The sequence below is a fragment of the Vicugna pacos genome, chromosome 4 (genome assembly GCF_048564905.1).
Source record: "Vicugna pacos chromosome 4, VicPac4, whole genome shotgun sequence".
NCBI classification, from domain to species: domain Eukaryota; kingdom Metazoa; phylum Chordata; class Mammalia; order Artiodactyla; family Camelidae; genus Vicugna; species Vicugna pacos.
Genome location: NC_132990.1, coordinates 5,305,335 through 5,327,286, shown reverse-complemented (window position 1 = coordinate 5,327,286; position 21,952 = coordinate 5,305,335). Strand labels below are relative to the sequence as shown.

Genomic DNA, 21,952 nt, shown 5'->3' with positions numbered 1-21,952 from the left:
AAAAAGAAGTGGGAGAGGAGCAAGTTAGGAGGAAGGGGGGAAGGCTGGATTGGGGAGCTGTTTGAAAGTGGTAGTGGAACCAGGGACTGGATACAAACTGTTCATTTAAATAAGGTGATGAGAATGATTCAGTCTCATAAATTAAAGTCACCCTGAATAATCAGCCGGGAGAAATTGTGTCGCAATGAGAGGTGTAGGGTAGGAGAGGGACTCGGGGCTGTGTGTGTAGGAGCTCCAGGTGGGAAGCTGGACATCAGGTTCACTCTCGCATCATCTCAGCATCCTGCTGACTGTGAGAACGTGTTACAGCATCCTGCTTATTCCTCCCTTTTCTTGCTGCTTTCAGGCCAGTGTCTCTTCATCTCCAACTTGGATTGCGATAGAAAAGCAAAACCCATGACATTCTTTAACGTGTGCTCTGTGCAGATATTACTAAGGCCCCCATGAAGCTCGTTTGGATTCAGATTTATAGAGAAGAGGAAGCACAGTTGAGAGAAGTGATTTCTCCATCCTTCCACCCCCACAGCGGAGGTTCAGCCTCTGTAGCTACGATTGTCCAGATTTAAATTTTTTTTTAATAAAAGTTGATTTATTTAGAGAGCTGTACATGGCGGGGTGCGGTGGGGTGGTTAAAGTAAAGGCAGATAACACACTCCATAGACGGCGCAAGCTGTCTCAGAGGGAAAGAGAGAGAGGCCGCGAGGCATGGCGTTGCCAGTTTTTATAATGCTAATAAGTGAGAGGATTATTCCATCTACTTCAGGGAACGGGCAGGGGTTCCCAGAATCGGGCCACCGCCCTCCCTTTGACCTTCCGTGGTCAGCCTCGGAACTGTCATGGTGCCTGTGGCAGTGTCATTCGCCATGCTGGTACCATACAGTGAGTAATGAAGCTCAGGGTCCGCTGGAGGCCACCTCCCGCCATCTCAGGCCTGCAAGCCTGTTGGGAGTTGACTGTTTCACCATCCTGGTACCCACTGCTGTGTAGATTTGACATGTTAGTAGCTCTACATATTCTGTAAGTCCAAATTTTTTTTTCCCACTGCCCTAAGAAATCCTCTGTGTTCCCCCTTATTCACCACTCCCTCCGCCTTACAAAACTGCAATTGACTCAAATGTCTCAGTCCTTTTTGTTAGTGGTTCTGTTTTTGGCCATGTCTTAAGAATGGTTACACTTGCACCTTTAATTAATAGTGATATGTGAATCTGTGATTACCTAAAATCTGTTTTGGCATAAGGTGTCCTGGGGAGGAGAAGACAACGTTCCACATTTTGTTGGATTTTGTGGTATTTGCTGTGTGAAAAAAGCACTTCTCACCTGATCACTTGACAGCTACATCAAGGGAGACTAACTCTGAATGCACATAAGTTTAAAACTTTTGTTTGGGATTTTTCTCGCTGATTTTTTGGTTTGCATTTACCGTATGTTGCAAATATCTTATAAGAAAACTTTGATAAAGTAGCAAGAATTTAACAAACTCGTTGTGCAACATTGTCTAGCTATTTCCTCTTTATAATTCGAATTGCACCCATTTTCCTTTTTCTGGCCTTTATTTTTATATTTCTCCCCCTTTAGGCTCCCCCCCTTTAAAAAAAATAATTGTGATCAGCTTTCAGAGAATTTTGCTGTTACAGAATACCTAGAGAATGAAGAATTTCTAAAATGACAACCTGTAATTGGAACAATTACTGAGTAAGACTTTCTTATTCAGGTTTTTAGAATCTGAGTTACACCTGAAATTTCCTGGAGTGGTTTCTGGGACCATATGTGTTGAAAGATTCCTAAAATAAACACAAATAAAGGTAGTTTGTCATCCATCCTTGTTCTAAAGCTGAATCTTAAAAGCTGTTTGCTCTCTGGGTTGCAGTGCCGGTGATGTTAAGACACAGGTAAGCAGCAGGTGGTGTTAGTTTCCAACACGGAAGGGCCAAAAGTAACCTCGTACTTCCCTTCACGACCGTGTGGATTTGGGGATTAAATGGCTCACTTCTCTCTGGATGCTCCTTTTGACAAATGAGCCTTGGTTTCTGGGATGTTGACAGGAGGGTCGCGGCCAGCACCCTAACCCTTGCTCTCTCTGCGCTGTCTCTCTCGAGGACGAGGAAGACTCCTTTGTGATGAAGGCTATCGTCCACGCCATCAACGATGACAACGTCCCAGGCCTGCAGCACCTCCTGGGCTCCTTGTCCAGCTATGATGTCAACCAGCCCAACAAGGTCCGACGCCGTCCTGCCAAGGGTGGTGCGGGTCGGGGGGTGGGTCACGGCGACTGTGCACCTCCAAGTCCAAGGTGGGAAGACCCCCGTCTGCTCCTTCATTCTCCCTTCCTGTTACAAACTCCGTACTGTGGGAAAAAATCACTTCTGTTTAGAGAGTGGCTTGAGTTAGAAATAAGATCTTGTTGCATCGAGGGCCTTCATGCAAGGCCTTTGGACGTGCACCTTGAGCATCTCTAACCATGAAATTTTAAATGCACTCATCCTGTAAATGGAAATGTCACTTTTGATTGTGAATTCAAACGAGGATGGGCTACCGTGTTCCTCTGACTGTCTTCCATCCCTGTCCCGCAGGGTACGTGTCGGTTGAGACACGGGAAGGTGTGTGGGGCAGCAGTGATCGTCTGGGCTGTTCCTTTCCTACCAAACCTGAAAAATAGTAATTTCTTTTCTCGCCTTTTCCAGCATGGGACACCTCCATTACTTATTGCTGCTGGCTGTGGGAATATTCAGATACTACAGTTGCTCATTAAAAGAGGCTCAAGAATCGATGTCCAGGATAAGGTCATAATTCTATCTTACTGCAAAGGGATTAATTTTTTAAGGAGTTCCAAATGTCTCTAATCATAGAGGTAACAGAGAATAACACGGATGCGCTACTTCATTTCTCAGTTTCCCTTAAAGGAAGGTGAACTGCTTAAACAGCCTGGTCCTGTCTAGCACGTTATACAGGAAAGGGCAGACATTCATCCCCCTCGGGGCTCTGTCGCCAAACCCCAGATTTTCCTCTTTACTGATCATTTCTTCAGCAGTGTTATTTGATGTTACGTTTGGAGAAGACTTCATTATCTAATTAATTGCATCAGAAATGTATTTGCCTGCACGTTTATGAGGGCATCAGAGTAAGGAGGATACGCTCTGAGGTGCAGACATGAGAGATGATCTGCTAGTTGTCATTATAGTGGACCTGTCGCCTGCATCCACAGACTTTCCACAGAGCCGTAAACGGACTAGATCTGGCCCTTGACAACATAGGGACTTCTCACCAGGAGTTGAAATGATTTTAAGGAAAGAAAAATAACTTGTTATTTTGAAATAATTCTAGATTTACAAAAGAAAAAAAAATCTATTAAGATAGTACAGAGAGCTGCCTTACTCCTTTCACGCAGCTTCCTGGAATGTTAATGTCCTACATAACCTTGGTCCTTTTGTCGTATTGAAAAAGGAAATGGGGTTTTATTCGTCTTGAGAGTTGCTCCTTTGGAGCTGCCATCACATGGGAAGGGGTGTGTAGTGACTGAGTGATGCGTGCGTTCAGATCCAACAGCTCTCTGGGAAGGTGACTCTGCCTTGGTTTTTGCACAGGGTGGATCCAATGCCATCTACTGGGCTTCTCGGCATGGCCACGTAGATACCCTGAAATTTCTCCATGAGAACAAATGTCCTTTGGATGTGAAAGACAAGGTAAGGCCATTTCTCTTCTTTAGGATGGGGAAAGTAACAAAAGGTTGCCTTGAGTGTTGGCGGGCCGTGGGCAGCATGGCCCAGAGAGCAGGGATTCAGGGCCCAAGTCTTCCTGCAGAGATTTAACTTAGAAGTTCCTTTTTCCTGGTGGCTTGGTCTCATATGAAAATCTGACTTTAGCTGAAATATGCCAAGTAGTTGCTTATTATGTAAGCAGTGGACTCTTGCCCACAACATGAAAACTCAAAAGATCTGCTAGAGACACAGCCAGAAAGAGATCTGAGTCCTGGTCCTTTTACTAGCCTCTTCCTCTTTGAAGTGGCTGACAACGCTGACCTTACCGTCACTGGTGCTAGAAGGATTAATGAGACAGTGCACATAAAGTAAGGCTGTTGGGGTAAAGATGTTATAAAAAGTATTGATTTACGAGGATACCTTACTTTCACGTATCCGTGTTTCATTCAGTCCACACAACAATCCTGTGGATGAATTGCAGGGCTGGGACCTGCACCTAGGATTCCTACCTTCTCATCCGTTATGTCCCCTGTGCAACTCTTCTCTGTTTCTAATCCTGGTAGACTCTGTTTCAAATCCTGATTTGTCATGTTCAATCAGGGCTGCCACGCACAGTTGCGCGAATTGTGCACTGCACCATATCTGAGGGATGACGTTCATATCCAAGACACGTGTATTTATTATGATAGTTTTCTCTCAGGCAGCAACAAGTTATCCTGTTTTGTTTTGTTTGAGATTAGTTTATTCTGACACTTTTATGGCAGATATAAGTAAACTCTCCTAAGGAAGTTGCATCTATTACTAGTTCACAGAATGTTATTATGTGGGCTCATGGTGATGTTTTTTAAAGTCTCTGAGAATGGTAAGAAATAACATTCTGAACATAGAGAGTGAAATCAGAAAATTGCTCCTAAATAAAACCCTGTGTTTAAATAACATAGTATTAAAAAAGGAATGTTGTGTGTTGAAAAAAAATCACATAGCTGGAAGCATCAGTATATAAAGAAGATTGAGAACAGCCTTCATCGAAAAGGGAACACACTCTCACTTGGGCAGGGCAGGGAGTTATTACACGCAGGATGAGCTAGGTGTGTGGGCTTAACACTAGCTGGTGGCGGACACTCTACTCCAAGGTCCCTGCACAGTCACCAAAGGGACACCCGGCCTAAGGGGGGTGGGCACCAGCTCAGGGGAGGATGCAGAACCAGGCTTGTGTGGGAGATGGCTCCCCAGGGGCTCTGAATCTTTGGCTGTGTCTTTTGCAGTCTGGAGAGACAGCCCTTCATGTGGCAGCTCGCTACGGCCATGCCGATGTGGTTCAGTTACTGTGCAGCTTCGGCTCGAACCCTAACTTCCAGGACAAGGTGGGTCACGGTCGCTGGTGTGTTCTCTTCCTCCCACTCTCTGCACGGAGGTCCAGGCAACCGAATGATACGTTGGGAACTTTTGGAATTTATCCAAGTTAGGTTTGCTGCTTTGATTACAGAGGGCAGGGACTCAAACAGAAGCACTGACATTAATTCATTCATCCATCCATCCTCCAGACAACCCTGTAATTCTCATTTTTACAGACGAGGAAACAGGCAGAGAGAGGTTCAGAAACTTGCCCAGGGTAACACAGCTCACTACTGGTGGAGGCAGTGCTCAAACCCACACAGTCTGGTTCCAGAGTCAGTGTTCATAACCACTACAGTGAAACAGCCTCTCGGAGACAGATATATACGTCTAATGATGTTGATCATGAACATAGAGAACTCATGGCCAGCCGTTTCTTTGACTTGTCAGAGCATGATTATCTCGGTCACTTCTTTGCCAGAGCAGTAATCCATTTATGTGACTCATCTTTATGTTAAATACATGACAGGAATCTTGAGGCATCAAGATCGTTAGAAGAATCCTCGCTCAGAGGAGTGCACTCCTACTATTTAGTAAGTCTCGGATGAAGTCAACGAAGGCACTTTTACAAGAAAAGGCTATCAGTCCGCCCACGCGGGGGCGCTGTGGTTCAGAAGCGCTGAGCTGATGGTTCCAGTGGGCCCCGGAAAGTCAGCTGTCAGTCAAGTGCTGAGAAAGCTGAATTTGTCCAACACACGTATTGAGGAAAGAAAAGCTAATGAAGGAAAGATGCCAGACCCACACCCATTATTTCACATTAAAGTTTTGCCCCAGTGGCTACAAACTCTTTCTCTCCACTGCCTTGACTCTGCTGTTGAATTTAGCCAGGACTCCCACTGTGCCTGCGCTTCCTTGCACAGATTATCGCATTCTCCTCCTCCCTGTGCTTGTCCCCTCGGCCAGGAAGAAGAAACCCCCCTGCACTGTGCCGCCTGGCACGGCTATTACTCTGTGGCCAAAGCCCTTTGTGAAACCGGCTGCAACGTGAACATTAAGAACCGAGAAGGGGAGACGCCCCTCCTGACAGCCTCGGCCAGGGGCTACCACGACATCGTGGAGTGTCTCGCCGAACACGGAGCCGACCTGAACGCGTGCGACAAGGTGCCTTGTGGGTGACTGCATCCCACTCGCTGGGGAGTGATCTGGGGGGCTGGAGGGACCACAAGACTTCTCAATTAGTGTACCTAAAATAACAAACTTGAAAGCAGCAAATTATAATTATCCTTCCTCTTCTCCGTTCCGAAGAGTCTGTGATTCTAGATTCTGTGTCATAATTAATACTCATTTGTGGGATGTAACAAAACTTGTGAATTGCTCGGATGAGTCAAGTCTTTTATTTTTAGCTTTTTTACCTTTTGGGCAGGTTCAGGGATGATCACGGAACCCAAGACAGACCCTCATTTAGGACTAAAATTGGCAACACACCATAGACTTGTAGATGGACAAAGAAATAGGAGGTTTATTTACTTCCGTTTCCGCTGCTTTGTGGAAGGACAATAAGCCACTCTTACTTGTTTGGCAATCTCAATTCTAGACCAGGTTTTCTTTTTTGATTAAGCAAATTCAGTATAATCTGTTCTTACTGTGAACTTGTACTTACAACGAGTCTGTGATGTGGCCGTAAACAGTGAGATTTAGGACGCTGTAGTTAATCTTGTAACTGCCACGGGTGGAGTATTTTCTGGGTGCAGAGAAGTGGTTCTCAAGTGGGTAGGGACCTTGCCCGCAGGAACATTTGGTAATGGCTTGGAGACATGTTTTGGTCGTCACAGCCGGCGTGGGGGATCTGGTAGATAAAGACCAGTGGCACTGCTGATCGTCCTGGGACAGACCCCAAAATGTCCATCGTCCTGAGGCTGAGCAACCCTAGGACAGACAAGTTACAGAAGTGTTTCCAAACTCCCCCTGCCCAGCTCCTGAGGCGCAACACGTCTGTTCGCCAGGGATTCTGTAGCAGGTGGAGTGAATTCCCAGGCCGGTGCTCTGTGGGATGCAGAGGTTAAGCGTGTTCTGTTTGCTTCTCATATATATGACAGCCCTTGAGCAAATCACACCTCTCTCAGTTTCTCCTGGTGTGAAATAAAATAATGAACTTAGCAAGTTAGTGAAGATTGCTGGGCAAATGTTTTTTAGAAGTATTTTTCAAATACTTGATAGAACCGGCCTTTGGAGTGCCAATCATGACTTAAGTCCTGTAAATTCAGAGACAAAAACGAATGTGGAGTCTTCCTGCCTGAACGTACTGGCGAGCCTAGGCTGATTAAGCCGATGGTCAGCTTGGTCTGTGATGAATCAGAGTCGGGTGTATGCGGCCTCTGCCCCAGCCCCTCCAGGAGGAAGGTTTATGGTTTCTAATCCTCCTTCGGGCTTTGCAGTAATGATCCTGTTGCCGGTTAAACCTAGCCCTGTGCTGCTGGAAAGGCGGGCGGCCAGGCCCATGTGCCCGTGCGAAAGCGCTCACGGCCCCGGTGTTTGTTGCAGGATGGACACATCGCTCTGCATCTTGCTGTAAGACGATGCCAGATGGAGGTCATCCACACGCTCATCAGCCAGGGCTGTTCCGTCGATTTCCAAGACCGGCACGGCAACACGCCCCTCCACGTGGCCTGCAAAGATGGCAATGTGCCGATTGTGGTGGCCCTCTGTGAAGCCGGCTGCAATTTGGATCTCTCCAACAAGGTAAAGCTCGGGGGGACAGTCCCGGCAGAGTCCAGCCTGTCTGTCCATCCACCTGCTTGGGGGTTTGGGCAACTTTCTCTCTGCCTCTCTTCACTGTTAGTACTGCCTGTATGGGCCTGTTCTTTTTCACAGGCCTGTGCACTCTAAGTGTATTTTCTCTTTGCCTTTTGAATAATTTCCTAGAGTGACAGAAAATTATTATGTTAATAAGTACTTCCTGCTGAGCCTGGCTTACCATTTATGGGCATCGAGAGAGAGAGGAGGAGAGAGAGAAAGTGTGTGTGTGTGTGTGTGTGTGTGTGTGTGTGTGTGTGTCCATCCTGTAGAGGAGTCAGAGAACGTGGTACACCTTGGGCCATCTTTCTGTTCCCCTAAATCTTCAGGAAAATTACCTAATGAGTTCTGATGTGATTGAGGGTCCCAGGACCAGATTCCTCAGGTTTCCCCCATTGAGAGTTTTATGGTCAAAAGTTGATAACATCTTTTTTGTGCCAGATAAATTTAGTAAGACCAATGGGATGCTAGCATTTGGTGAATGATAAATGAAAAGTAAGTAATTTACATGCTCCTCGATTGACAAATAAAAATCTCCATATGTTGACTTCTAGAAATTAGCTAACACCTTCGCTCTTCCCCTGAATACTGTCTAGATTTTCATCACTGAATATGATAGAACATTTGTAGTTTCAGCCCTGTATGAAAGGCACTCTTCTGTTAACAATTGTGTTAAAAACAAAGACCAGTGGAATTAGTTTTTTAATTGCAGAAAATGTTTGTTTATAAATGGCCAGCATGATTACTACCAGCAGAATTTTATTATGATTTGTTTGCGGTAAAAGAATTAATATCTGAAACAGCTGGAAAACTGCTTCTACCCAAAAAAAGTATTCCTCTTGCATATTATGTGATTAATTCTCATAGAAATTGAAGTCGGTAATCTTCATATTCTGGAAATATGAAAAGGCAATTTCCTAGGTCTTAGCCATTGGCTGCTGGTTGCTTTCTTAGTTTATCCTTTTCTAATCTTGCCAAGCCAGTGATGTAAGTGGCTTAAAGGGGAAGCTAAATGTAATATTAAGCAGCATTGAGACGTTGGCTTTCCTTCCAGGAAGTCTTTAAGTGAATAAAAAGCAGCATTAGGAACATCGTGGCGCTCATTGGAATACCACTGACTCGGCCATTGTATGCACGGCTGGCCTACTGTGTGCACAGAACCTGGGATTAGCTTCTCCTGTGATGGTGAGGGAGCAGAGTGTTTCGTGCTGCTCTGAAGAAGGGAAGGCCTGTTCACCCCATACCTACCTGCAGAAAGTGCACTTGTTAAATATGCTTTATAAAACACGCAGCAAGATAATCTTAGACGTTCATGTTTCGAAACAGCTGGCTTATTTAATGAGAAAACCTCTGCGTTTTGGTACCCCCGATGGCCGTGGTGGTAGTTCGTACGTGTGGTCTACACTTGTGTTTCCACTCCATACATCACAGCAGCGGCACTCAGAGGGCACTCAGTAGAGGCGTGTGTCATTGAATTGAGCTCAGGTGAGGCGAAGCTCCTTTGTTCCGCAACCCCAACCTCTTGGAACCGGCAGCTGAGTTCAGACTGCTGTTCGGAATGGGCCTGGAGCAGCGGCATGCTGGTGATGGTAACTGCGCTCCGTACCTGCGCACAGGCCCCTGGCTGCCTTCAGTGTGTGCTCAGCATCTCGCACCCTCCTCAGAAGGGCTGGTGTCAGCTTGCTTCTCTGTTCCTTTTTTCATTGTTTATTTTGGGAAAGATGATGGGGGCGATAGAGGAGCTTCAAGCATGTGCAGAAAAGTAAGAGGAAGGCATTATTTCCCCCAGAAAGTGCATCTGGCTTTACATGGACTCACCCTGGTAACCGGCTGTCAGCGCGGCCGTGGCACAGTCACAGCACGCGTCCCACAGGCAGACTGTCACTCCTTTCCGTGCTGTGCCCTGCCTTGTCTTTACCTGGATTCAGCTCCCCCAGAGAGAAAAATGGCCATTCAGATCCTGCGTCTGTCACCAGGATGTGACAGGAACTTGTCACTATTTTTGACTCTCACTGCAGTGAAGCAGACATTTCTAGTCTGCATTCTTCTCATATGAAAATCAGGAGAGTGGCTGTTGCACTCTGCCGAGTCAGGGAATGCAGGAGAGGAGAGGAACTGGACGGTGCAGAGGGCACAACCCTGTGTGCCTTTCTGGGTTGGCTCTTCCTACCAGCGAAGCTAGAAAAAGCACATTGACACACGCACGCGCGGACCCGCGCTCCCGCACACACAGGCCGGTGCGCGCGCACATCGGGGAGCGCGTGCGAGGGGCCCGCGCCTGTCAGGCGCTGGTGGACGCCCTTCTCCGATGGCGCTGTGCCGGGCACCGTGTGGGGGAGCCTGTGGACGGCGGGATGGTCCTTGCCCTCGGACTGCTTTTGGACAGACACACAGACATTTCAGTATAACAGCCTCTCGTGCTGCAACCACTGCTGTGATGGATGCTCCAGTGCTCCGGAAACACGGACGTCTAGGGATTAAAGAAACCAAGGAAAGCTTTTCAGAGGTGATCATTTTAAACGATTGTACTTTGACAGATGAAGGAGGGAAGGCACATTTCAAGAAGAGGAGAAGGCGTGTGTGTGTGTGTGTTGGGGGACGTTCTGGACGCCCCTGTAGCTGACCTGTGGCGTAGGTGTTTCTCAGGGGAAAGAGAACATGCAGCTGGAAAGGATCCAGATGGTGAAAAACCTCGAATGTCTTAGGTTTTGTTCTAGCAAACACTGGGGACCATCAAAAGTGTCAGCTTTCCTTTATCCCATGTCTCTTCACTGACCATCTTCCCTTCTGTAAAACTGTGCCTCCTGCAACCAAGACTGTCTTCCTTACGCAGAAATCCAGACACTGTGTCCAGGTCTTCCCAACCTCCTCCTTTCCTTCCCACTTTAACTCTAGGTATGCAAAAGCTTAATAGCTGCTTTCAAAATCACTCTAGAAGTTAACAGACAGAACATAAATATGTACACACATCGCAGCATTATTTGTGACAGCAAGAAATGGAGCCACCTTAAGTGTCCATCCTCAGCGGGCTGGCTAAATGAATTACGACATATCTAACTAATCAGTATTATTCAGGTATCCCAAAGGTTTCACTTACAGACAGGGCAACTGTTCACAATCTATTATTAGGTGAATAGAGCAAGTGACAGGATAGAAGATCGTGGTCATGTTTTGGCTTTCCAAATTGCTTATCTCCATTTATGGATTCATAGAGAGAAGCTTAGAAGGAAATCCACCAGTTTCGAGTAGGGCCAACACTGAGTAGTGGAACTTGGGGGAAGGGGCGGGAAAGGGAGGACTTCATTTTTCTACCATATTGACCCAGCACATATCCTATGTTGTTTGGATATTCTAAATGAGCAAGAGTTACCTTCAGAACAAAAAAAAAAACCCTATATTTGCACATCAACAGCATGAAACAGAGACACCCAAAGTTTCTCAGTTCATAGCATCCAGAGTGTCTCAGTAATTTTTTTCATGGTTCCCCCAGCGCAAAAGAAATACCCCAGGTTCTGTTTATTAGGTAGTTTCAATCCAGCTGAAAGAAAATTAGTATTTTTATTTCACTCTTATATAACCATGCTTGGGTCCTAATGGGACTCACAACCCCGCAAACCTTGGACTCAAGAGTGGACACCTCCAGCCTTGTTTCCTGTTCTACATGGATTTTTCTCAAGCTGTTTGCTTCCTGTCACAGCAGCCGCCAAACCCTTGCTCTGCACACGTGACATTGAGAGGAAGGCAGTGCGAGCTCATTTGAGACACTGACCTACCTGGAGCTGGTCGTTCCCCTGGTGTCTGAACCTGCTGGTTCCATCAAAAATTTAAAATATTCCTCAGCACCCTGGGAATTCACTGCAGGGCCGCGAGATGCCTTGGCACCCAGTTTGGAAATCATAGGCATAGAAAGTGGTTGGGTACGGCCTTGGAATGTCACCTCACTAGCACGTCCTCAGTGGCTGTCCTGCCATGGCTTCTTCCCTTGCTGCATCTAAATTTGAGCTGTGCTGCAGATCTTGCCGGAACTTTGGGGCCCTCCAGCCCTGACTCATGCCTCCTTTCTGCCAGCGCAGCAGGAGACCTAATTTAGTTATCTGATGATAAGCCTCCCACTCTTTCATCCTTTGAAATTTTTTTTTTTAAGTGACGCTTTCAACGGAAAAACACTTGAAAACATTTTGCGTCCCTCGCCGCCCCCAGGGGATGGCAAAGTTTCTGGAGAAGGGAGACCTCGCCTCCTGTTTCTTCCCAGTGGCTCCCAGATCCTCACACAGCGCTGACCCTGCGGGATCCCTCCATAACTGCCATCCTCAGCAACAGTCCTGGGTCTTCTTTGTCTCTTCCAGTATGGACGGACACCTCTGCACCTTGCAGCCAACAACGGGATTCTGGACGTGGTCCGCTACCTCTGTCTGACAGGCGCCAACGTGGAGGCGCTGACCTCGGTGAGTAGCCTTCTGGCAGGAGAAGGCGATTGCAAATGTCTTAGGCCTCGAGGGCACAGGGGAGAAGGTACTGCTTGGCAGCTGCACTCCAAAGCAGACAGGCAGCTGCGAAGCTTCAGCTCCTTCAGTGCAGTTACATAAACATTTGCCCACACAGACCCAGGGTAAGAGCTCGTTAATGCTTCCTCCTCTCCTCCCCAGGCCCGCGCGCTGCCAGGAACACCTGCTGTTTCCCACTGGCCTCTGCGCTTCCCGTGTTACACAACAGGCCTTGGTGGGTTTCATTAGATGTGTGTGTTTATCTGTCCTGACCGTGCCCCCCTCCACCGCAGGCCACTGGAGGTGCTGCGGGCTCTCGGGGAGGGAGGAGGAAGGCCGCTCGGTGTCGGGGGAACAGGTGACAAGAGATGTTGTCTTCTTTAAAGTAAAGTCTGGCTTTGCTCTTCAGCCCACAACATATTTTAAAATGAGATTTCTTTCATTTCCCTCGCTCCCGACACTCCCCTCTCCAGACCTGGTACCTCCCTGCAGAAGACGCCCTTTGATTCACATTTTACTGATGCAGTGAAATATTATCATGAGTTGTTTCTGGCCCAATAGGGGGTTGCGTCTCCATTCTCTCGTGTGGAAGATTCCTGACACTCACTAGAGTTTAGTGCTTCCTCCAAGGAGATCCATTGGAGTTCTGAAATACGGCGGCCAACCTTGGGAAAATCAGGTCTCTGAGGCTGGAGCGTCATAGAGGGGTTGGCAAACTGTGGACCACAGGCCATATCCAACCTGCTGCCTGCTTCTGTTAATAAGGTTTTATTGGGACAACAGCCAAGCTCACTGTTTATATGTCGTCTGTGGCCATCTTCACTCTACAAGGGCAGAGTTGAATAGTTGCACCAGGGACCCTGTGGCCCTCAGAACCCCAAATATCTACTCTCTGGCCCTTTACAGAGAATGTTTGCTGACCCCTGGCCTAGGACGGTGCATCCCTGGTGGTGCTGATGTGAAGTGGACATCACCCCCTCCCACGGGCAGTGGGTCCGTTCTCTGCAGTGTTAAGCCCCGAGCTGGGCCCTTCTGCAGGCCCAGTGAGGTCCAGTGCTCTACACGGGATTGTCCCCTTCTGAGGGCACCTCCTCGTCCATCACAGACCCACCCTCGGCCACGCATGGACTTCCACGCCTGATGTGCCGTTCCCAAACCCAGCCCATCCACATCTTGGCATGCAGTTCAGTTACTCCACAATAGAGCGTGTAGTGGCATTTTTATGAGGAAAAGTATTTTGTCTGTTACAGATGTTGCCTCATAAAAAGTGAACTGTCGAGGACAGCTGGGAAGGTGCCAGCAGCTGCCCCGCCAACCCCGGCAGTGTGGGTCGGGCCTCTAAAATGTCTGGCCTTTGGCCTTTGCCGGGTCCTCGGGCTGCCCCCTGACCTCTGTGAGCCCACGGCCATCTCCCTTTGCCCTCCCCACGGCAGCTGTTTCCTTGCCCCCAGCCTGGGCTTCCTCCTCAAGAGGGCCTCTGGGGTAGCTCTTGCTCCCCACCCTTCCCAGCTCACCGCAGACACTCCTCCCTGGTCCCCACGCGTCCGCCCCAGGGCTTTATTCATTCGGCAAATGCCGAGCACCGCGTACAGAACCGGGGACACGGTGGGACCACGACAGGCGAGCTGCCCCTCCCTCAGGAAACTTACAGTCTCATGGGAGAGAGTCGGACCCAGGGGTCACAGCAGTAAATGGACAGCTGCTGGAGGGTACCAGTGGCAGTGAAGAACCCGGGTCCCCTGGGAGGTTTCAGGGGGCTGGGGAGCCCTCCTGGGAGAGTGGAGAGTGGAGGAAGGTCGGAGCTTGGAGGAGCGGAAGGACAGAGGGCTGGAGGCTGCCCGGAGAGGCCCGGCCGCGGCGGGGGTGCACGGCCGCCCAGCAGGGGGCGCTCGCCCCGAGCGGGGAGCCAGGGAGCCGGGCGAGCTCCACGCCGGCGGCCAGTCTCCAGTAGAAGGACAGTGTGCCGCCCGTGTCCTCCTAACCTTTCTACTAGCCACGTCTGCAGAGGAAAAAGAAATAGGGGAAATTGAGTTCGGGAATTATGGTCTTTGCACGTAAGGTGCAAACGATTATCATTTTGACTTGTAACCAGCGTTTTTAAATCATTGAGCTATTTCACATTCTCTTGATTTAAGTCTTGGAGATCCGTGTGCGTTCTTCACCCACAGCACCTCTTAGCTCGGCCACGTTTTCGGCACCGAGCAGCCGTGTGTCGGGTGGGCGGCCGCCTGATTGGACGGCACCGGCCAGCCACTTTTCTCTGCCCCTTCGTCTCTCTCTGCCTGACACGCATCCTTTCTCCCATCCCACCCCACAGCCCTCCACTCTCTAGCGCCCTCTAGCCGTAACCTTCCCTCCGCTTCTGTCCTCAGCCAGGGTAACTGGAAAAAGTCTCCTGGCCCTCTGCTCATCTTTTTCCTTGCTTCCCGCCCCTCCTCCGCCGGCCACAGTCTGTCCTCAACTCCCCGTGACTCTCAGCAGAGTCCCCAGTCCCCTCCTGGGCGCGCTTTCCTTCAAAACCTTTTTATTGTTTAAAAAAAATTTTTTTTTAAAAGGACAAGAGCAAAAGTAAGACTTGATGAATTTGACGAACACTTTTGTAACCCCACGAAGGTAAAGAAACAGAATCTTCGAGGCCACCCCAGAAGCCCTCAGTGGCCTGTCCTGGCTGCAACCCTCCTCCCTCCGCCCCCTGCTCCTCTCACCAGCCCCAGGGCTGCAGCTGCCCTGGAGGCTCAGGGCTGCGTCCAGGTCTCCAGCCCCACTTGTCCCTGGAGCGCCACACTCAGACCCAGCCTGGTGGATGCCACCTCCGAAGCCCACCCCTCTCCCCCACCTCCATGCGCTGCGTCCTCTCCCTCCGGGGCTGCTCTTCGCCCTCAGTGTCTGACCTTCGCACAGGGCTTCCACGTGCATCCGGTCGTCTGGGCCAGGAAGCGTGGACACTGTTCCCCAGCATCGTACTGGTGGCCACATCCTGGCTTCTTCTTGAAATTCCAGCACTTCGTCCCCTGCCTCCACTTAGTTAAAAACTTCACTGTGGACATCCCCCAGGACCAGCTCAGCTTCGGAACTGGTCCCTCGCCCATGGCCTCAGGGCCTTCCCACCACCACATTTATCATTCTGGAAAATCGCTCCCATTTCAAGTCATGCTGGGGCTCCATTGCCTCCAGGATGTGCCCTCCATAGCCTGGCCGCCTCCCCCTGCCCACCTCATTCTTCACCCTGCACCCTCTCAGCTATACTGAACTGAACAGAGCTATTTGCCCCTCGCTTACTCGCACCTCATCCAGTTGGCACATGCTGTTCCCTCCCTCAGAAGCTCCTGTTCCCACCCGTCACCCCCTGCACATAGTGCCCCCACGTACACACACACACACACACACACACACCCCTGCCATGAGGCAATAAAGCCTTTTTCTGCCTTCACAGTGCAAGACTTTCAGTGCCTAACACCCAGGCACATAATAGCACATGCTGTTAGTGTCAGGAAAATTCTAGGACACTAACTCCTTCTCACCTCCCAGTATTCAGCTGGAGGCCCAGGACACCTCCTCTTTCCCACCTCCCTCAGCAGGTATGATTTGCCCCCTTTCTTGGTCTGTTGGAATTGACTGCTGATTCTCCCATAAGGCTGTGAGCCCTTGACCATGATCACATGTGATCTGTCGTGGCCTGGAAACTGGTCTCCCTGCTTCCACCTTCCCCTGTCCACAGTCTGTTCCTCATGCAGCAGCCTGCCTGACCCTGTTCAGACATGAGTCAGATTGTGTCCCACATCTGCTCGAACCTTCCTTTAGGGTAAAAGTCCTTATGATGGGGATGCCCTTAAAGATCCACATTGCCTCCCTGACCCCATCTCTTGCTCTTCCTCCTCCTCTTGGCTCCACCTGTACCAGTTACATGAGCGTCCTGGTATTCTTCAAACATGATAATCATCCTGCTGCCTCAGGGCCTTTGCACTTGCTGTTCTTGGCAAGACTTCCTCGGGTATATAAATGGCTTACTCTCTCACTGTTTTCAAGTTTTGACTCAAATATCACCTTCTCAGTGAAGCCTCTCAGACCACTGTTTGTAACAAAAAGAGCAGTGAGTGCTAGGATCGCTCATGAACCAGCTGCGGAGCTGGTATCTTGCTCCGGGGTGCCTGGTGAAACAAGGCCAGAATGCAGACATCCAGCTCCCACCCCTTTCCCTCTGGGACAGAAAGCCAGGGAGTTGGAGGACTCGCACCTCTTTCGTAATGGTTACTGCTGCTTGCTGTTTCTGTGCCTGGTACATTGTTGGTTCTTTCCATTTGGTTTTCTCTAATCTACTCAAGAACCTGTGCTGTGAGGGTGGCGGAAGAGACCCAGGTCCGGGAGGCTGAGGGACTGACCACACAGCCAGTAGGGGGCAGAATCCGGACCTAAACCCAGGCCCTTCTCACTCCAGTGTTTAAACCTCTTCCCACTACACTGGCAAACATTTCTTATGCAAGCCTGAAATGAGTCCTTTAGAGCAACACGTTTTGCAAACTGTAAAGTGCTGCACAAATGTAAGGACTTTTGTTGATGACAGTTTTCTTGTCATTTGAGAGGCTTAACCATGGAGGGTAGCTTCTGCCAGTGAAGGTCCTCTGCCTGTGTAATATGCAGATCTGAGGTCTTCAAGAGAAGCCTTAGGGCCAGTCACATCAGAAGACAAAAGTTTAAGTTGAGACCCAGACTTCTTCCAGCTCAGGCAATGTTTCCAAAATTGAGCTGTCCAATAGGATCACCTGTGAGGGCTTAGAAGCTCGATGTCCAGGTCACACCCCAGCAAGGTAGACGCTGAGTATCCATGTGGGAGCCAGGCAGCAAGAGTTCTTAAAGACCCCGGCGATTCTGATATGTGATGAGGTTTCGGGGCCACCAAAGTAAATCCTTTTCTCATCATGTCAGTAAGGATCTAGAGCATGTGGCATGAATCCCCGGTTTAGATGTGATGTCTGACAAGTTACCTAATTCATCCCAAAGCAAACTAGAAGCTTTTACCTGCCTGTTGGAGCTACTGTGGGAGTTGAAGAGGGCAGAGAGAGATGGGCAGCTGGAGTGTAAGGCCTGCCTCCTCCAGAGTGCCCATCTGAGCTTGGACCACAGCCTGAAGCTCTGATTCTCAGCTGGGTGTTGCACCTGCCAGGGAACATTTGGCAAAGTCCAGAGAAACTGGGTTTTTACAACTGGTGGAAGTGGACTGCTACTGGTGTCTAATGGCAGAAGCCAGGGGTGCTGCTAAGCGTCCAGTAGCACACAGGACAGTCTCCCACAGCAGAGAACCGCCCTGTCTGAAATGTCAGTGGTGCCCAGGTTGAGAAAAGCTGATGTGATGGGACCCCACTCATGGCTGGGATTGTGACCTGCTGTCAGTCAGACCCGGGCATCCCTGAGCTTTAATCCCCTGGAATAGAACTTCCAGCTGTCATGGGCGAACATTGAGAGATAAGTCTTCTTGTTTAAGAAAAGGATTGCTTTTATTTCTTTTGAAACTGCTTCTCATCTTTTCTACTTTTGAATTGGTAATGATTTCTAAAACTGCGGCAGAACGGTCCCTCAGCCTGCAGTCCCTCCTCCGTTCCTCCCCCGCCGCCAGGAGCGGCTCTCAGGTTACCGCACACCGCGCACCGCGAGCTGGATCAGCACGGATTATTAGGAGGCGCTGGATAGACGCGAGCCCTCACCGTGCACGTCCACCGCCTAGAAACAGAAGCCAGTTCGTTCAATATGAAACTGCAGCCCTGTGAAAATTCTCTTAATTGAAAAGCAAACACCAAAGTGCTGTGGACCCTTATTTCCTCCTTTTATGTTCTCGGAAAACCTTTAGATCAAAATTGTCTGTAAAATTCAGCCTTTTCTTTGAAATGCACAGCAATTAGCAGTCACTGGCTTGATATGAGTGCTGAGGTTTGTCCACGGAAGGATTTTTAAGATGTTAGCTTCCACTAACTAGAACTTGGCAGCTAACGGCAGTCTTTCTTGTCTGCCTAATTGGAGGGAGGTTTAGTCTGCCCACTAACGAGGTGCCGGGTCTGATTAAAGCCTGTGGGTCCGAGACATCTCGCCATTGGACCTCACGGCACCAATGCACAATTTTTTCCCTACTTCTTAGCTTCCTTTCCTGGACAATCGAGTGAAATAAGGATACCACAGAAAGGGAAATAACCCAGGATATGGGTTTTTTGTCCACCACCGTATTTGCTTCTGGTGCCTGTTATGCTGTTTCTTCCCCAGATGGTGGAATTAGTGTATGGAACGCACAGCTCTCTGTTGTGAAGAAATAAACTAATCATTTTCTCCAACAGGATGGAAAGACAGCGGAAGATCTTGCTAAATCGGAACAGCACGAACATGTAGCAGGTCTTCTCACAAGACTCCGAAAGGTGAGAGGTTCTGTTTGCCAGTCTGAAATCTGCTGCTTTTATGTGGAAAATTATGTCTTTTACCTGGTAATCCCTGAGAATGAACGAAAGAGGCTTTGGACACATGAGTGGACCAAAAGACATCTGTCCAGTGCTGTGGTTTGCATATCAGTCTGTACCAGCGCATTGGCTACCTCTCCGGGTTCTTCTCTATCAGGACCTGGAAAGCCTTGGCCCCTTGGCAGTTGCTGTGCGGGGCTTCTGTCCTCCCACCTTCTCTCTAATACCTGCCCCCCACCAAGGAGAGGGGAAATGAGAAAGCTGACTCTGCTCCTTTCTTAATGTTCTGAGCTCTAAGATACCACGTGAGCTCTAGTTCTTCAAACATCATTGCTCTGAGGTTTTAGGAAGCGTGACGAAAATAAGTAAATGCAGGTGTGCCGTTCTGGCCGCCATCATAACAACGTATACTGAGAGATTTTGAAATTGTCACACCCTTTAAGTCAGGGATTCTATGTCTGTGCCTTCATCCTAAAGAAATGAAAGAAATGCAGGGGGAAAAGTTTTACACACAAAGATGTCCATTGCAGTGTTATTTATAATACAGTAGTAAAAATCACAAACATCAGATGACCAACAATAATGTCCAGTAAATTTTCATACAGCTATGAAATGGAATGGTTTGGGGCCATGTTTTTGAAGCGGTTTTAGTAACAAGAGTTTAATACCTAAGATGTTCCTGGGCTTCAAAGTAGAAGATGAATCATGTGCACATTATAATCCAGGCTGTGTTTTTGAAAATGCATAGAAGAGGAAGGGTAGAGCTCAAGTGGTAGAGCGCATGCTTAGCATGCACGAGTCCTGGGTTCAATCCCCAGTACGTCCTCTAAAAATAAATAAATAGACCTAATTACCCCGCCCCCTAAAAAACACATACAAAATAAAATATTTTTGAAAAAGAAAATGCATGGAAAGAAAATGTTAACAGCGGTGTCTCTGGATTTTGCTATTATAATTAACACTTTCTTGAAACATTACTATATTTTATCCAGATTTATCTATAAATTATCCAAATTTCCTATACCAATCATGTAATAATGTTTCAAAAAACAAACTGTATAGAAATAAATAAAAAAAACTCAGTTGATTTAAGTGCTCGTTGAAAAGGTATTGTCCAAAATAAGCTTTAGAGTATCCCACAAAGTTCCTGCCGTATAAATGAAAAAGCGCCTGGGGGAGGAATGATAATGTGTTAGTTTCACAGCTAGGGAAAATTTGAATTTTTAGGGTGAGGTGACACCTAGGTTGGAGTGATCTCTTCCCTGGTGCTTGGCGTTGACCTGGGGAGGCTAATTCATTTTCACACCTTCGTGTTTTGGAGTCTGTAAACAGAGGCGCTGGGCAGACAGCCGATGAACGCTGAGATTTCCCAGGCCACAGCAGGATCGTGTGCCCTGTGATCTAGAAGTTCCAGAAAGAGATCCCTCCTTATACTTTCTTACAGGAGATACTTAAATTTCTGGGCTTCATGTTCTCCCACTTTGTACTGCCACCAACTGTCTCATTGTGAGAAGAATTTGGACTAGAGAAACAGGAAAACAGGAGTTGGGGGTGGGGGGTTAAGAGTCTGTCAGCAAATCAGCCATGAACTTTCACATCAAGTCTCTTATTCTGAAAATTCACTTTATTTGAAGCGACATGTCAGTCGAGTTCATCCAGATTGGCTCCGAGGCCAGCAGTTTGCAACCTTGGACTTTTGCTGGATTTTACAGTAGGGAGCCCTGCATTTGAGTGTCGAGTCTTATGTTTATAGACAAAAATGTCTCAATGTAAGGGCTGTTTTAAATCGAGTCCTCATTAGAGTATCCACCCAGAGTGGAAGGAAACTGAAATGAAATCTGGCCTTTCCACAGGCTGGATGATCATGCACACATTTTTTTACAGTTAATTATTTAGTCTCTAGTATGGTCCGCTGGTAGAAAGAAACACTTTATTAGGCTTAACACCTTAGCAGGTGTATAAACATGCTGGGGCAGGTATTCTCAGGTTTTCCAAATTCCACAGAGAAGGGTTTTAGCCCACCTGCCACCCCCGGCGCCGCCATCCTGTCCTGAGTCCCAGCATCATCCTTGCCGGTGCTTTGTGGTCCCAGCTGATACACCAGCAGCACCCCTCACAAGCACAGCACTCAGGGCAGTCCGGCTGCCACACACTTTCTTGGATGGAGTGCTGTTCACCGCCTCAGAGACCTTTGATACACAGCAGTGACCCAGGGGAAGGTGCTGGGTCACTTAAGCAAAAATCAGCTGCAAACCCATGATCTCCGGTGGTTGGATGGTCACCCCGGAAACGCCATCCTCCGGCCTACTGACAAGGCTTTTTTTTGGACTCTGCTGTGTTTTATTGCCCACCTACCTTTTAGGAAGATAATTTCTTTTGTTTAAAAATGCATTGCTTCACTGGGTGCAAACTCAGATGTCCATTATGACAGGACAGAAAGAATGAATAAGTGCCCAGGAAAAAGACGGGAAGGAGAGTGCCTGACACCATGGCCAAGGTTGGATGGATTGGATTGGATTAATGGAGTTAAAAACACTTTTTCTGAGGCCGTTGGGTATAGCTCAGTGGTAGAGCACATGCTTAGCATGCACAAGGTCCTGGGCTCAATCCCCAGTGCCTCCATTTAAAAAAAAAAAAAAAAATAATAATAATAATAATAAATAATAAAATGAAAACAATATTTTTTGATCCTCTTATTTGCTGCAATGTTTCAACCACATTTATAATTAGGAATATAAGTATGAAGCACAGCTCCAGGCACCCCAGAGGGTGGCTATTTCCAGACCAGAATTTACAATTTGGTGTGGCGTGGCTTCCTGCATGGTCCCAGTTCTGGATTTTCTTTTCTTTTTTATTTGTCTTCCATTAATTTGCACCTTTGGTTTTTGGTCTCTCAATTTTTTTTAAGAGGGGTGGGAGAGGGAATATTACAACATTTTGTATTTTACCATGATCCTGTGATTTTTCTAAGGAGAGATCAAGGCAGAGAAAAGTCATGTCAGTCCCCGTGATTAAGGGACATTGTCCCTCATAGAGCCCAGAATCTACCGAAAGCCTCCCCTCTCATCTTTGCTTTGAGAGGCAAAACACGGGGTAAAGGCTGAGAGCACAGACCCCGGAGTCCCAGCCCTGCCCCTTTCCAGCTGAGTGGACCAGCTTTGTTCCCCTGTTTGTTAGAGGAGCGAGTCTAGTGCCGCCCTCAGGAAGG

The 21,952-nt window shown here is 48.2% G+C and overlaps 1 protein-coding gene across 6 annotated transcripts in view; it reads left to right on the top strand.

Moving 5' to 3' along the window:
- Nucleotides 1-21,952, top strand: part of DAPK1 (death associated protein kinase 1) — a 179,868-nt gene that overhangs the window by 129,008 nt on the left and 28,908 nt on the right. For all 6 annotated transcript variants that reach the window (XM_072959179.1, XM_072959178.1, XM_072959180.1 and 3 more), the window contains exons 12-19: nt 2,097-2,216; nt 2,682-2,780; nt 3,582-3,680; nt 4,961-5,059; nt 5,994-6,191; nt 7,572-7,769; nt 12,170-12,268; nt 18,628-18,705. In XM_072959179.1, coding sequence (XP_072815280.1) covers nt 2,097-2,216; nt 2,682-2,780; nt 3,582-3,680; nt 4,961-5,059; nt 5,994-6,191; nt 7,572-7,769; nt 12,170-12,268; nt 18,628-18,705 — 990 coding nt within the window. The remainder of the gene's footprint in view (nt 1-2,096; nt 2,217-2,681; nt 2,781-3,581; nt 3,681-4,960; nt 5,060-5,993; nt 6,192-7,571; nt 7,770-12,169; nt 12,269-18,627; nt 18,706-21,952) is intronic.